The sequence below is a fragment of the Elaeis guineensis genome, chromosome 1 (assembly GCF_000442705.2).
Source record: "Elaeis guineensis isolate ETL-2024a chromosome 1, EG11, whole genome shotgun sequence".
In the NCBI taxonomy this organism is placed as follows: Eukaryota; Viridiplantae; Streptophyta; class Magnoliopsida; order Arecales; family Arecaceae; genus Elaeis; species Elaeis guineensis.
In genome coordinates, this window is record NC_025993.2 from 120,442,571 (window position 1) to 120,456,156 (window position 13,586).

The 13,586-nt window shown below is 36.7% G+C and overlaps 1 protein-coding gene across 3 annotated transcripts; it reads right to left on the bottom strand.

The window, feature by feature from the left end:
- Positions 1-193: 193 nt before the first annotated feature.
- On the bottom strand, positions 194-12,440 carry LOC105038836 (uncharacterized). 3 transcript variants are annotated; one of them, XM_010914747.4, is made up of 9 exons: positions 12,068-12,440; positions 11,891-11,983; positions 9,040-9,144; positions 8,655-8,807; positions 7,724-7,822; positions 7,507-7,635; positions 2,650-2,829; positions 826-922; positions 194-697 (listed from the first exon to the last, which is right to left on the bottom strand). In XM_010914747.4, exons 1-9 carry the CDS (start codon positions 12,320-12,322, stop codon positions 633-635), a joined length of 1,176 nt encoding a protein of 391 aa, XP_010913049.1. In that variant the 5' UTR covers positions 12,323-12,440; the 3' UTR covers positions 194-632. The 3 variants fall into 3 exon arrangements, with proteins under 3 accessions (XP_010913049.1, XP_010913048.1, XP_010913050.1); XM_010914746.4 differs by having other exon boundaries at positions 806-922; positions 12,068-12,435; XM_010914748.3 differs by having other exon boundaries at positions 806-922; positions 9,040-9,151; positions 12,068-12,332.
- Positions 12,441-13,586: the final 1,146 nt, after the last annotated feature.

The following is a 13,586-nucleotide window of genomic DNA, read 5'->3' on the forward strand; positions in this document are numbered from 1 at the left end:
GTCATGTGCTGTACGCGACCTCGTAGCTTGTTATGCGTTGTTTCCAATTGTCTACACTGGCATCACAAACATTCCAGAACCACTTTAAGAAGTTTCAGAATCTACAAGTTTTCCATCGTATCTCATCAAACACCTTCGACTTTGCTGCCAGAAAACGTCTCTCGCCATTTTAAAAGAACATACAGCAGTAAACTGATCAATCACACATGGACATATATAAATATCTTTTTTCTGTGCAACAGTAAATGTTTCACAGAAACACAATGAATTAAAGCGGATGCTAATGCAATTTGTAGGTCACAGCATACCTCGTATGATCAGCAAAATCAGATCGCTCATCCAGAGAGCTTCAAAACACTATAAATGGGAGCCAACAAGGCGACCATCGACCTAGGGGCATTTAAAAACCCATAAAACTAAGCTGCTACTCTTTCAGGCGTTAGATGACTATCAGAACAAACATTTACATGGCCAACAAATTTCCACAATTCATGCACAAATACACCCAAAAGCCAGAATGGAAAATGGAAAGTCAGCCAGCAACTGGTCCTCGCAACTTGTTAGCAACATGTAGGAGGTGACTGATGTTTGTGGTCGGGTAATTTTGTAATAGCTTGAGATTGGCTGTAAAATCACCTGCTAAGAGACGTCTTCGAACAAGTATCAGCATGGCACAGCATATCCGTAGTAAGGTTTCCTGCACAAAAAATGTGTTATTCTTAATTTTCAACCTCATTTAGAGTCCTCGTAAAAAGCCCAAACACACTGATAGCAGATATAGAGCAAAGCATCCAAAGTAGTAAACCTGAGGGCCCTCCGGATCACCTAATAGAGTGTCCCAGATAAGAAGGCAGTCTGTGAAACTGAACTCTTGAGTCAATAGTAGGGTTATCCATCTAAATGCATAGAACTGTGGATTTACCTGTGATATGCAGATAATAAACTCTGAAGAATCAGAAATGTAGGACAATAATGACAAAATGATAATGGTAGATATCTGACAAATAAAATTAAAAGCTTACATTCTTGATTATGGGCATATAAAGCTATAAATGTCTAAGATATCAGTAAGCTTCACAATTAAAATTTAACTGCAATTACACAGCTCCAATATCAGTAAGCTAGCATTTCAACCACAATTCATTACTTAGCAAATGCAATCTGCATCTTTCAGATACTGGGAAAGCACTTTAAACCCATCTTCCAAACTGGTTTTAATGAAGCATAAGGCTGTACAGGTTCAGTTAGGATCTTTGAAAAAAACCCTGACTCGACGAACCATCTGGTTGCCTCATCAAATCCCCCTTCCCGGCGAATCGGGTAAGGCTAGAAGGGATGGTAGGTCAGCGGCTTCATTCAGCAGCGGATCTGAAGCAAACTCTATTTCTATAGAATATAAGTTGTACGAGCAATACATTTTTGTTCTGGATCATTGCTTGTACTTTCCGTGAGATGCAGCCATAGACCAGGACTACTTGAATTTTCTCCTCAACAGTATCTTCTAATGACTTTCAGTCATTTTCATCCTACACCTCAATTGTCATTCTCCAGAAATAATATCTACCATTCCTCTTGGAGATAAAACCATGTACCATCATCATAGACCAAACAATTTTAAAACTGAATAACACGGACTAGACATGAAATGCAAGAAAAGAGAAAGGAGAGAAAAAGGATAGACTGAGTGATAGGGGGCTCCTAAAGATGTGCAGCATTAAGATACACATTTGTTAGAGACCAAAGACCTGACTGACAAACTATGCATGTGGCCATTATAAATAGCTATATTCTACTTACTGGAATACCCTTCCTACTAGAGAATCAGCTTGTTAATTACATGCAAGTTTCATTTCTTGATGGTTTTATACACCCCTTCTGTCACAGTAGACAGATCAAGTACCTTTCTATCAAAATTGATTGACACACTCGCAAGTAAAGTTGCTTTAGCAAGCAGGGAAGAGATGGCAACCTATGAAATTGACACCAGGCACAAAGATTAATAGATCCATATCAATATAACAGCTTCAGAATGGGTTATAGGAAGAAGAAATCAAACACTTCTCCACATAAAAACCACATCAGGTACTAATATTGAATCGGAAAAAAACAAAAGCCATTCAAGTACTTCCACATGCAGGAAACCCACCACAATTTCTTGATATAGTAAAGAAGGTTCCTGGTCACTGGATAAATGAAATTAAGCGGTCTTTAACTTACTAAAACTGCTGGTCCTTTACACAAACTTTTGTTGATCCTCCGCACAAGCTAAAAAAGCCAAAACAGTGAAGCTATACCTTACAAGTTTCTCTGTAAATAAGACAATCATCTTTGTTGATCTTCAGCTTAGTGATAGTATTTAATATTTACATAAAAAATGTGAATTAGTACCACCAGCAGAAAACCAAATGACAGGACATCTTTTATTTATATTCATTTTTTGGTATGTAAACTGAAGATAGTTCCTCATGCTCACAAAACTACTCCACAACTCAGCTTGCACTACGAGCATAATCATTACGAATGCTAATCAAGGAATACATACATGCTTCAAAAAAGTTTTTCTGAAACATTAAAAAGAAAAAAGTACATGGTGGAAAACACAAACATGTCAAAACATTCAAGTAACTCAAAATCTTCAAAAAGTCTTACTTTTGTTGTAACCTCTAAATGACGCCAAAGCTCTTCATCATGTCTTTTTAGAAGCTGTGATAATTTGGCAATTGTAGAACGTATACCAACAACACTATTGTCAAGCTGCTTGCAAAAATTATCTCTGAACCCACTCAATAACTCGACAAAACAAAAGAATGTGTCTGCTTCTGCATAGGCCTGTGCGCATCACAAAATGGTAAAGCTAGTTAGTGAGACAAAAGGGTAGTAAGAATAATAATGTGGAGTTGTAGAAACCATATTCTCCCAAAATCATACATCAGTGTATAAGTTTAATGTTATGCTCTTTCTGAAATTTACAACTACATTCATGCCTATGGTTGAATGATGTATATTGCTTACAATTTCTACAGATAGGTGCAAAATAATCCTCATGAGGAACCTTCTTGAGAGACCAACATCATCTCAGTCTCACATCTCAATGATGTGTTTCAAAAGTCAAGGCCAACCAAGCATGGCTAAATTGGTACCACAAAAGAAATTCAGAAAGAAAATTACTTTTTCCAAGGCAACAGTTTCTTTGAATGTAAATTTAAGCCCAAAATGTTTGAAAAAATAATTATTACAATTCATCAACATGATTCTAAGAGTTAACATCCAGCTTCAGAATTAGGATAAAAGTTTGGATCACATTAAAGTATGTAAGTAAGACTTGAAGTTCCAGTTGGATTACCGAAAGATCTCAACTTCCTGGGTTAATACGATAATCTGTTAGGGTATTCTTTAAATGGTTCATATGTGAATACATTCACAATATTGACAGTTAGTTGTATGAACATTATAAATAACATGGCTTTTGTAAATTAGTTGTTCCCCTTGAGTTTCAGAGATTAAAAAAAGAAGATACTAGAGCATTTCCCCTTCTAAATCATGGTTGGATCATTTGTTTTGATTGTTCCCTCACCCGAATCAGACTTGGTCTCAAGCACTTACAACGGACATGACCACAATCTTGTGCTCCAGATTGACTCCAGATGCACAGACCATGCCTTTACGACATGTGTACATGAGCTACATTGTAAAACACAGGAACACATTATGATTGCTGAATGAAGGATAGGTTCAGCGATATAGAAATGGACAGAGTCATCACCACTTGATTACAAATTCTTTCTATGCCTTATTTCGGAGATTGTTTCTACACATGAACTTGGTTGCTTCATATTGATTAAGTCTTCATCCATATTTGATACACACCTTAATGTAATAGGTTTACTGTGCAACTTTTTTTGAAGAAAAATTAACATGAAATGACTTAAATTCTGGTTCTCTTTTGGCTTCGCCCCCTAAAACCTACTTTTAACTTCTTTCATCATGATGTTTTTCTATTGCAAAAGATTAGAAAATAATCAATCATCGCTGCCTTATCAAGGCTATGACCCTTTCAGCTGTGAATGTTCCTTCATAAATTACTTCAATTTGTTAATCACAGGCAAACCATGTCCCTAGTCTGATTGTCCTATCCATACTGACATAGAAGTGGGAGAAAGATCCAACTATCATCAAAATGGGACAATAGCATCGATAATGTACCGTTCCGATCATATCAATATGAAACTGCAACCAACATAGGTATGGGATGCCAAAACATGTGAAATAAGGTGGCATGGTGCCAAAAGGGGCAATGGGGTGGTGTTGGAGAAGGAAGCAGCAATAGAGCAGTGTTGGAGGTGGAGGTGGAGGTGGAGCAGCAATTCCAGCACAGTGGTTCACAGTTTAGGACCGCTCTGCCATCACCTCCAACCTCCAAGCCATGTAGGAGAAGGCAACAGTTGCATGAGGATGCTGGCGGTGGACACAAGAGAGAGAGAGAGAGAGAGAGAGAGAGAGAGAGAGAGAGAGCAGCAGCAGCAGGAGCTGAGAGGGAAAGAGAGAAGCTGAGGAGGGTCGGTGGAGGGAGGAGCCCATGGGGCCACTGGTAGAGCCAAGGAGGATCGCCTGCAGGAGGAGGTGTTGAGGAGGTTCACCAGAGAGAAGAGGAACTGAGTTGGAGGAAGAGAGAATATGTGGTGGGTCTTGGAGCATGGGAGGAAGCGGAGGTTAACACTCCAACATCCCAACCTTCTCATCCCTTGATTATCCAATGGCTCAAATTCACTCACCTAAAAACAATTTGGTTGATGGAGAGGATACCTGAGTGTTCTCATATTCACTCAAAAATTTGCCTCAGGACAGACTGGCACAGATGTATTGTAAGCCAGTACGTGACAGACACATTATGTACCGGTCCACAGAAAATCAGTACCACCCTCTGTACTAGTTTTAAAATCTCAAGTAGGACTGTAGGAGATCCTAGAATGCATATTTTGGCTCTCCTTTAGTTTCTTTTCTGGAACCTCATCTTTCAACTTCTTTTGTCATAAACATTTCCAGTTTATTGATATTAGCAATAATTACAAACTATTTCATTATTGAGTTGAAGGATGCACTAAGTCCTTCATAGGAAATTTGAAGTTGTTGAATATACTGAAGATAAATATGTTGATCAATCCACACCAAACAAGCATATAGGTTATATTAGTGTGCATTCAATTGTCCACATACAAGCTGTCATATCACCACTAACAACAGCAAGCAAGTTTATTAACATTCTTGTGCTCTCATTGATCTTTTTCATTTTTTCCCCTTCTCTTCCACATGCTCTTTGAAAATCTGGTCAACCAAAAGAGGAGGATCATGTAAGCTTGTTACATTAAAGCAGTAACCTGTTCTTCAAGTAATTGATTTAGTTGCTGAAAATCCATTTGTGCTTTATTTTTACCAGCATATCATCACATCTCATGCCCACAAAAGATTTTTCTGCCTCCATTGAACCTGGTGAAAATCCTAAGTTTAGCTCTATACCAGTGATAAAAGCAACGACTTGGGAAGGTCTGATTTGGTTATATTCTTGAGATATTTTTCTACTTCTATCAGCTAGACGCTTTACTTTTTAGCAGTCTCTCATTGAAATGCATGTCTGCAAAAGATTTTTCCACTTCTATGGGCCATGGTTAAAGATCCAAGTTTAGCTCTGCACTGAAATTCATAAAGCAAAGACCTGGGTATGTCTGAATATTAAGTGTCACATATAATTGAAGGTTTAGGCTCAAAAGAAACTGGTTTAGGTTAAAGATTGATGCCAAGGATAAGACTGGTAATATAGAATAAAGTCAGTATACTTTCAGCATGCTGGTTTGAAACAATAGAAAGGACATTAACGTTAAAATAAAATCATTTAGATAAAGGAGAAATGTAGTTCTATGATTGATGAGAACAAAAGAAGAACAAATCCATAAAATTACAGCAACAACCGGGCACAAGATGTCATCAATAGTCTAACAAAGAGCCAAACCAGCAATATGGCATCATGAACTGGATATGAAGTATATGAAATTGTTATCTAAATGGGAGAAAAGAAAAGTACAATGGAAGACATCCACACTTAACTCCCTAATGTAGCCACTTGCATGTTTCGACTCTTTTCCACTTTCCTCATATTCTTGAACTTAAAGAAACCAATATGGTAGGACCAACAAGTGAAGTAAGCAAATAATACTTCATCCACCAACCGGGACCCCAATTTAGAAAAATATCATTCTATAACTTAGAAGGCATAAAAATGTACCATCCTGGAGTAGCACAAAATATCAACCCAAAATAAAAAAAAAAAAAAACATATATATTCAATCAAGGTTTTGAATCTTAGGGAAATATGGAATGGGACGCTCTTCTATCCCATCCCGTCCAGACAACAATCTCGGACATGCATCCTAATAAATATCTTCCGTCTCTCTCCCCTTCTTCTTTTCTTTATTTCTTTTCTTCTTTTGTTTTTTATTTCTTTCCTTTTATTTCTTTTCTTCTACCTTCCTTTCATTTCCTTTTTCTTTCTTTTTCTTCTCCCTTCCTTTCTTTTTGTCATTTTTCTTCTTCTTTCCTTTCACTATTTCCTTTTCTTTATCTTTTCTTCTTTAACTTCTTCCCTCTTTCTTCTTCCCTCTCTATATGAAGGGGCTTCAGAGTCCCAAACCCATTCTGACCCGATTTTCTCACAGGAATAGGATGGGATGGTCGGGATTCCCCTCGTCCCGTCGGGATGTAAAACCTTATACTCAATACAGCTAAAACTATCCTAAAGCCTTAACTTCTATTTCCAGTCACATTTATGCCCAATGGAAATCTTCATACATAACAAAGATCCACCTAAAGCTTCTATCTTGTAGCTTACTCAGACCATATAAGTCTCATCTGCTTATTCTGTTCCATCTCTGTTTCCTTTATTTTGTTCCAAATCCCTTGATCTTCCTTCTTTTCACTTGATATACATAAGCAACCCTCAACAGGAAGGAAGGTAACAATGCAGCAAATTTTGAAGTAGAAAGGATTAGGATGCTTTCTAGGTTACTAGAAATTTAAACAGTGAGTTCTGTACACTTCAACTTCTTCAGCAGAAACCATTAGACCTCAAAGTTTCCTTCTTAAAAAGTAACATAGTATGAAAACCAAAATAAACCTCATGCAATTTAATGATGTTACATGCATACTAAAATATCAGAAACAAACAACGAACCACAGTAAAGAAAATTCTCTTAAAATTCATCTATCATGATCAAGGTTAGCAATCCCGGTACTGAACCCATGAACCATGCAGATAAAATGTTGGTATGCCCAGTACAGGGGTCAGTTTGGCACTGAGACTCGGTTTGCCCTTTGTACCAAGTCTCGGTTTGTTACTGGTGCAGTACAATACACTTGGTAGGGGGTGGTGTGTGTACATTTTTCTTTTTTTTAAAAAAAAAGAAAAAGAAAGTAAAGCCACTTTAAGCAAATTGGTACTAATATCAGATTCCTTACAGCATTATTCTCATCTGGATCATTCCTGAATACATAGAAGAGTGGTGCTAAAACTTCATTCATTCCTTGTACATATCTTATACCGGGATTTAGTTTTGCAAAGATAGTAAGTATGCGCCTCAAAGCCTCCTGAAAACAAGACAAAGAATACAATCAGCCCAGTGCAGCTGATATATCAAAAACAGGATACCCACGATATGAAGAGAGAAAAGCTCACCTGATTAGACTTTGCAAAGGAAGAGTCCCCAGAGAAAAACTGCATATCTGGATGGGTACGTTTTACGTCCCGATCAATCTGTTCTATGATCTCTGTGTCCTGAACAGCTAAACATTGTTAATCTATTTGGAAATATGTCAGCACATGAATGAAAAGACACCTAGATAACTGTAAATAACATATAACTTGTAGAAAGATCCCTTTTCCATGACTGGTGCCCTAACATTTAGTATTATATGTGGCTTCAAGCAATAAATAGCCCTGATGATAGACTTCAGATGCAGACATCCATCCAGTTGTTTTTATCAAAGATTTTGATAAATGCAGTTATATATATAGGAGTTTTTCTCAGATCCCTATAGTGTTCTATTATATAGTTTCTTACTAAAGCCACCCCTTTTCACATTCCAACACCTTGTTAGAATATCCAATTCACTCCCTTGACTTTCAGTCCATGATTCTTAACAGAAAACTGATGGGTCTGCAGCATGATGTGCACTGGTACTTACCAGCAAAGTCACCTTGCTAAACATATTGGTGCTGCATTGGACAAATCGGATGGCTGTTTTCATAGTAATAATTCTTTGACTTGCTCAAAACTAGAAAAAATGGTTTTTCAGAAAATGCTATCAAGTAAAAGTTAGGAGGCATGAGATCTTTAAACTAGATGACAGCATATGCTTTATTTCCTAGTAGGGTGATTATCTGTTCAGAAAGCTGAGAACTAATTGAGGAAAAGAAATGTGTATTATGAAGTTAATGTGACACATGGAAAAATTGAATTAGATTACACAAAAACATGTTTTAACACTGTTCATGCATGAAATGAACAATTTGTTTTAGTTGTTTTGTTTATCACGTAATGGTATTCTAATAAAATGGAGAACAGTCATATACAGATCACAAGTTACATTCAATCTCAAAGCAGTACCTGGAAGTATTGATTCCAAATGCTGGTCTTCCCAAGGCTCAGAGGATGTTCCCCATCAGTAATTTCTGACCTCTGAAGCAAGCCACTTCCTTTGCAATTCATCTCTTCAGTTTTGGAACCAGCTGATTCCTCCAATCTTCGCGTGATTTCTGACTGACTAGCAACAAAAGCTTTCAGAGGCCATTGAATGGGATGGTAAAAGACAAGCACATAAACAAACATATTAAATGTATACATATTACATGTTCTTCTATGGTTGGATATCCTTCGCTTACTGCGTAAATACATGCACATTGGCTTGAATCCATATTTTACATTAATGATTACCATTCAAAATGCTAGAAGAAAAACAACCACTGGTTTGAAAACACTCCAGATAACTTACAGGATTTAGCAGAAGCTCATCTTTGAAAGCCTTATATTGAGAACGTCTCTTATCCAATTCATGTGCCCATAGCGTCCGATCATGTGGCAAATACCCCAAGAGGAGCTGCTCGCTACCAAAAAAATTAAATTAATTTTGAATAAGAAGAAAAGTTCAAAAAACAAAGGCATATGAATTTTATTTTCACTCAAGACTCCTAAAATTGCCATGTCACCATGAAAGCACTTTAAAGGTAAATTAGCGTTACTATTTTGCTTATGTTTTCTTTTTATGTCTAATGTGTAAGTCAGAATTTCATAATTCAAAAATGTGTTGCAGTATGTGAGAAGCAAGGGACTGCAAATGCTTAAGTAGCAGAGAGGTGCATAGACCAATGCTCAGATGGCTTGCATCCCAAATAAACAAAAAGTAACTTAAATTTTATAAGTATATAAAATGACTGTAAATTTATTAATAACATAGGAGCAAAAAAATAAATAAATGGCATTAAAGAAACACTTCTACCATTATTTAAAACCTGCTTATCATATATAACTAGTAAACTAACAAATTTCTCCAACAAATCAAACAATAATATGACCATTCAAAAAATTCTAACAAATTTGAGTATGTAAATCAGACAAGCAACTATGGTGTTGATGGAAGGTTGGAAATATAGCAAAGCTAATGATACTTGAAAGTTCTAAAAGATAGTGCATATTAACTGACTGACTGAGATCCAAACATGCTGTTTAGGCACATGTAGGTATACAAGGGCCACATAGGTGTCTGGGTGCTAAGCAAGTGGATGGAGGGACCACATCGGTCCAGGTGGCTACCCTTTAGAATGGCATATACACTTCTCAATCCCATCCAAAGGGCCTGTCTAGATGCAATCAAATCCCATGGTTTTCTATGGGATTAGAGCATTTCAATGGAAATCCTAACCCTTATGGGAATACAATCCTTCAAGTTCACTATTTGGGTAAGATTATAAAAGGTTCAGAAAATCATGAAAAGAAAGAGATTTTATAGGGAAAAGAAATTCCACTTCTTTTGGGGTTTTTCTAACCCATGCTTTGCGAGTGAAGTCCACTCAGTTTCTTGAAACTAAACAATGCCCCTTCAAACAAAACATCGCCCTCTCTAAACGTGTCCTAATCTCATCTGCTCCCTATCCCTTTCACGTTTTACTCGAATGGCCAGCCTTCAGATTCCAATCTGCACAAGTGCAGAACCTACCACTGCTGTAGATAGGGTGCCCCCCCCCCCCACCCCCACCAACCCACACACCACAAAGGTTGGAATCAAGATGGGTTAAAAAAGGAAGACAAAAAAGAAAGAAGATTAGAAAAGGACGATGAAGAAGATATGCCAGCATTGTTGACATGTAGAGGCATCTGCAATGATGCTTTTATTAGGTTTGTTTTCTTTTGGGGTGTTTATTTCTCTTATATTTGGGAATTGGGACAGTACAATCATGTTTTATGGTATAGGATAGGTAATCAGAAAAGGTGCTCAAGCCTAGTTAAAATGAAAATATATTTTTTTTCTCATCTTCATTGCTTTCCTTCTGAAACAAAGAAGATTGGATGATATTCTCTTGTCTGGCAGTCTTGACACACCAGATTCCAATAATTTTGTTAGGCATGGATTCAGATATTCAACATTAAGAAACTTTCTTTAGTTGTATTCCTTAACCATTTAGAAAAGAAATTCTTATGTATTTTGCTACAATCAACCAAACAACAAATACAATAAAAAACAAGGTTAGTTTTTTCTTCTTCTCCTAAAGCATCATTTTCTTCCTAGATTTTTTCAATCCTTCGGTAATTTTTGCCCAAATATCTAAACAAGCCGAAATGTTATGTTAAAGCCAAAACAAAGATCCTAAATTTAACTAAAAATCTTGGTTTCATAACATATATGGAGTTAGATATGAAAGAGTTAAACATGAAACTGACTTAAAGAGGCATCAAAATCTTAACTTGTACTTGAGCCCTCACACATAAAGATATAGTAAAAATACTTTCATACTATTAAAGTAAGAAGTATTCATGATCTTTTGATTGGCCAAATGGTTTTCCAGTAATTGTACTGATCAAGAATTATTCAAAGATTCATGATTTCATGATTTACTCATGAAGCATTCAAGACTCAAGGTTGCTTAAGGATACAATTAACAAGGCATGTTCTGCTCTTGGTGGCAGTGATGTTCTTATTCTTTGATAATCTTGCCATCCCCATGCTTGTTTCCAAATGAATAAGTAGACAAATCCAGCAATAGTTCTATAGCACTAATTCTTCATATACATTTTTTTTAAAAAAAAAGTATCATTTAAATTATTTCCAAACTTTTGTCATGTAAATTGACCACCCCCCCCCCCCCCCCCCCAAGCCCCCCACCCCTTTGAAAAAAAAAGGAAATAAAGGAACCCTAACTACAGATCTTTGCCATTGGCCTAATCAGCACCAATCTTCTGACTATGCATGGTAAATGCATTGTTTTAAGAAATATACAGTGCTACAGATTTTGTAATACTAAATTCCATTCCATAACTATCAAGCCTTGTCCCGATCAACTAAATCAGTCTCATGAAGGAATTGCATCAAGTATAAACAAAGCTGAATTTTCACAACTCAGAACATCCTTCAGAAAGAAATTACATTATTTAAAAATTAGCAGCATAACGCAGCAGACTCTAGTTGCCAAAATGAATGAGAATATCGACCAAATGTTTGAATTGAACAGACAACAGGGGAGTAAACTCTTAACATTCATGCTTTCTAGCTGAATTAACTCAGAGCGACCCAAAGATATAAACGAAACCAATCAGCAAAATAAAGGGGGTAACGGGAATGGATTAAAGACCTTCCATACGGTTGGACGGATTGCAGCGCCATCAGGAATACCCTGGCACGTTAATCTTCTCAATTCCCCAAGATTTACTACCTTCTTCGACAGCTAATCAACACAAACAAATCACCAAACAAAATCCAAACAAGATAAAAACCAAATACGGAGCAATGAAACAATAGAAACCCTAACCGTGAGCTTGAACTCGGTCAGGAGCTGGGACTGGAGGGAGTCCTCCTCCGGCGGGACCCCCGACGGGCTCGGTTCCTCTCTGGTCGGATCGGGAAGCGGTGGCGGCGGAGGAGAAGGATCGGAGGGCGGCGGCGGCGGCGGAGGTCGCGGTGGCGGATCGGGGGAGGTGGATTTGGTGGCGTATCGGACGTCGGATGGATGGGAGGACCAAAGCGGGCTGTTGAGCCAATCGGGAACGCCCTTCTTCCCCATCATTCCCGGTTTCCCACCCCGTTTCCCCGGTTCCTTCCCCCCCTTAGCTCTCGTGCCGTAACGTATCGGGCATTTGGAGCCCCTCCCTCTCGTTTGTTTATGTTTTCTAGTTCCAAGCGGCGACCGGTTGGTTGCTCTCGAGAGAGATCTAGCAGCCGGCTGGAGGGCGTTTTTGTAAATTTAAGCCGTGCCAGGGTCTTCGTATGCGAGGAAGGAGAGCGGAGAAAGGATGGGGAGATACGGTGACGCCACGAAAGGACGTCTCCTAGCTAAGAACATCCACACCATGGTTTTTACTAAAATAAAAATTATTTTAATAAGATATTTTAGAACAGTGAAATAAGATTTTGGTGTAAATTTTTTCTAGCATTTTATGTATTCAAGAGCTAAGACGAGAGAAGACATAAATATAAGCTTATACTTGTCAAGTGAGTTTTGCAACTGAATAAGTTACATCAAATAGTCCTAGCCAAGGGAAAACAACTGTTTGTGCACTGTTTGGATAGATGTGGGTTTACTTGGAGAGGAAAAAGTTACATCAAATATATTAATTTACAAAGGCATGAACAGGTATAAGCCTTATCCCTTTTTTTTTTAAATTTTGCTAAGCTTATCTTTTTTTCGAAATATGATCTTATATAAAGCAGTGATTATAATTATTTTCTTAATTTGTATATATGGATGCCAACAAGGGATAAGAAATGTTGTTTGGATATTGCTCACGGTTGGTCGAGTGAAAAAAAAATTTTTTTTTAATGAAATTGAAAAAACTTTTGCTCTTTCATTTGCCACTATTATAGATTCATTTATTTAAAATATTTTATTGAGGGATGATATATTGTATAGCAATTCAATTAAAATATATTATATATCATATTATATTATTATTTCATTATTATTTGTGTCCTGTATAATTATATTATATATTATAATATGATAAATTATAATATAATATAATACTATATAAATATTACATATTATATTTTAGTATAGAACAAATTATTGTAATAAAATATAAATTATAGAACAATAATTATCGTAGTATTATATCATTACATTATATCATTACTTCTTGATTAGATAGTGTATGATATGATGATAATAGTAAGTATATAGTTAAATTTCGTAATATATTATAATGTTCCTGTATGGTAAGAGATGTTGAATTTAACATTTCAATGTATTCATATCATCATGTTATTATAATACACAAGAATCATGATGGACCAAAAAACAAGGGGTGGTTTTAGCTATGTGCATGCCCTTA

Coding starts and splice junctions, on each gene's coding strand:
- LOC105038836 (XM_010914746.4), bottom strand. CDS start 12,322: ATGATGGGGAAGAAGGGCGTTCCCGATTGGCTCAACAGCCCGCTTTGG. Junction 9,145..11,890: donor TCCGTCCAACCGTATGGAAG/GTCTTTAATCCA, acceptor GGTAGCGAGCAG/CTCCTCTTGGGGTATTTGCC. Junction 7,636..7,723: donor CCTTTGCAAAGTCTAATCAG/GTGAGCTTTTCT, acceptor TCTTGTTTTCAG/GAGGCTTTGAGGCGCATACT.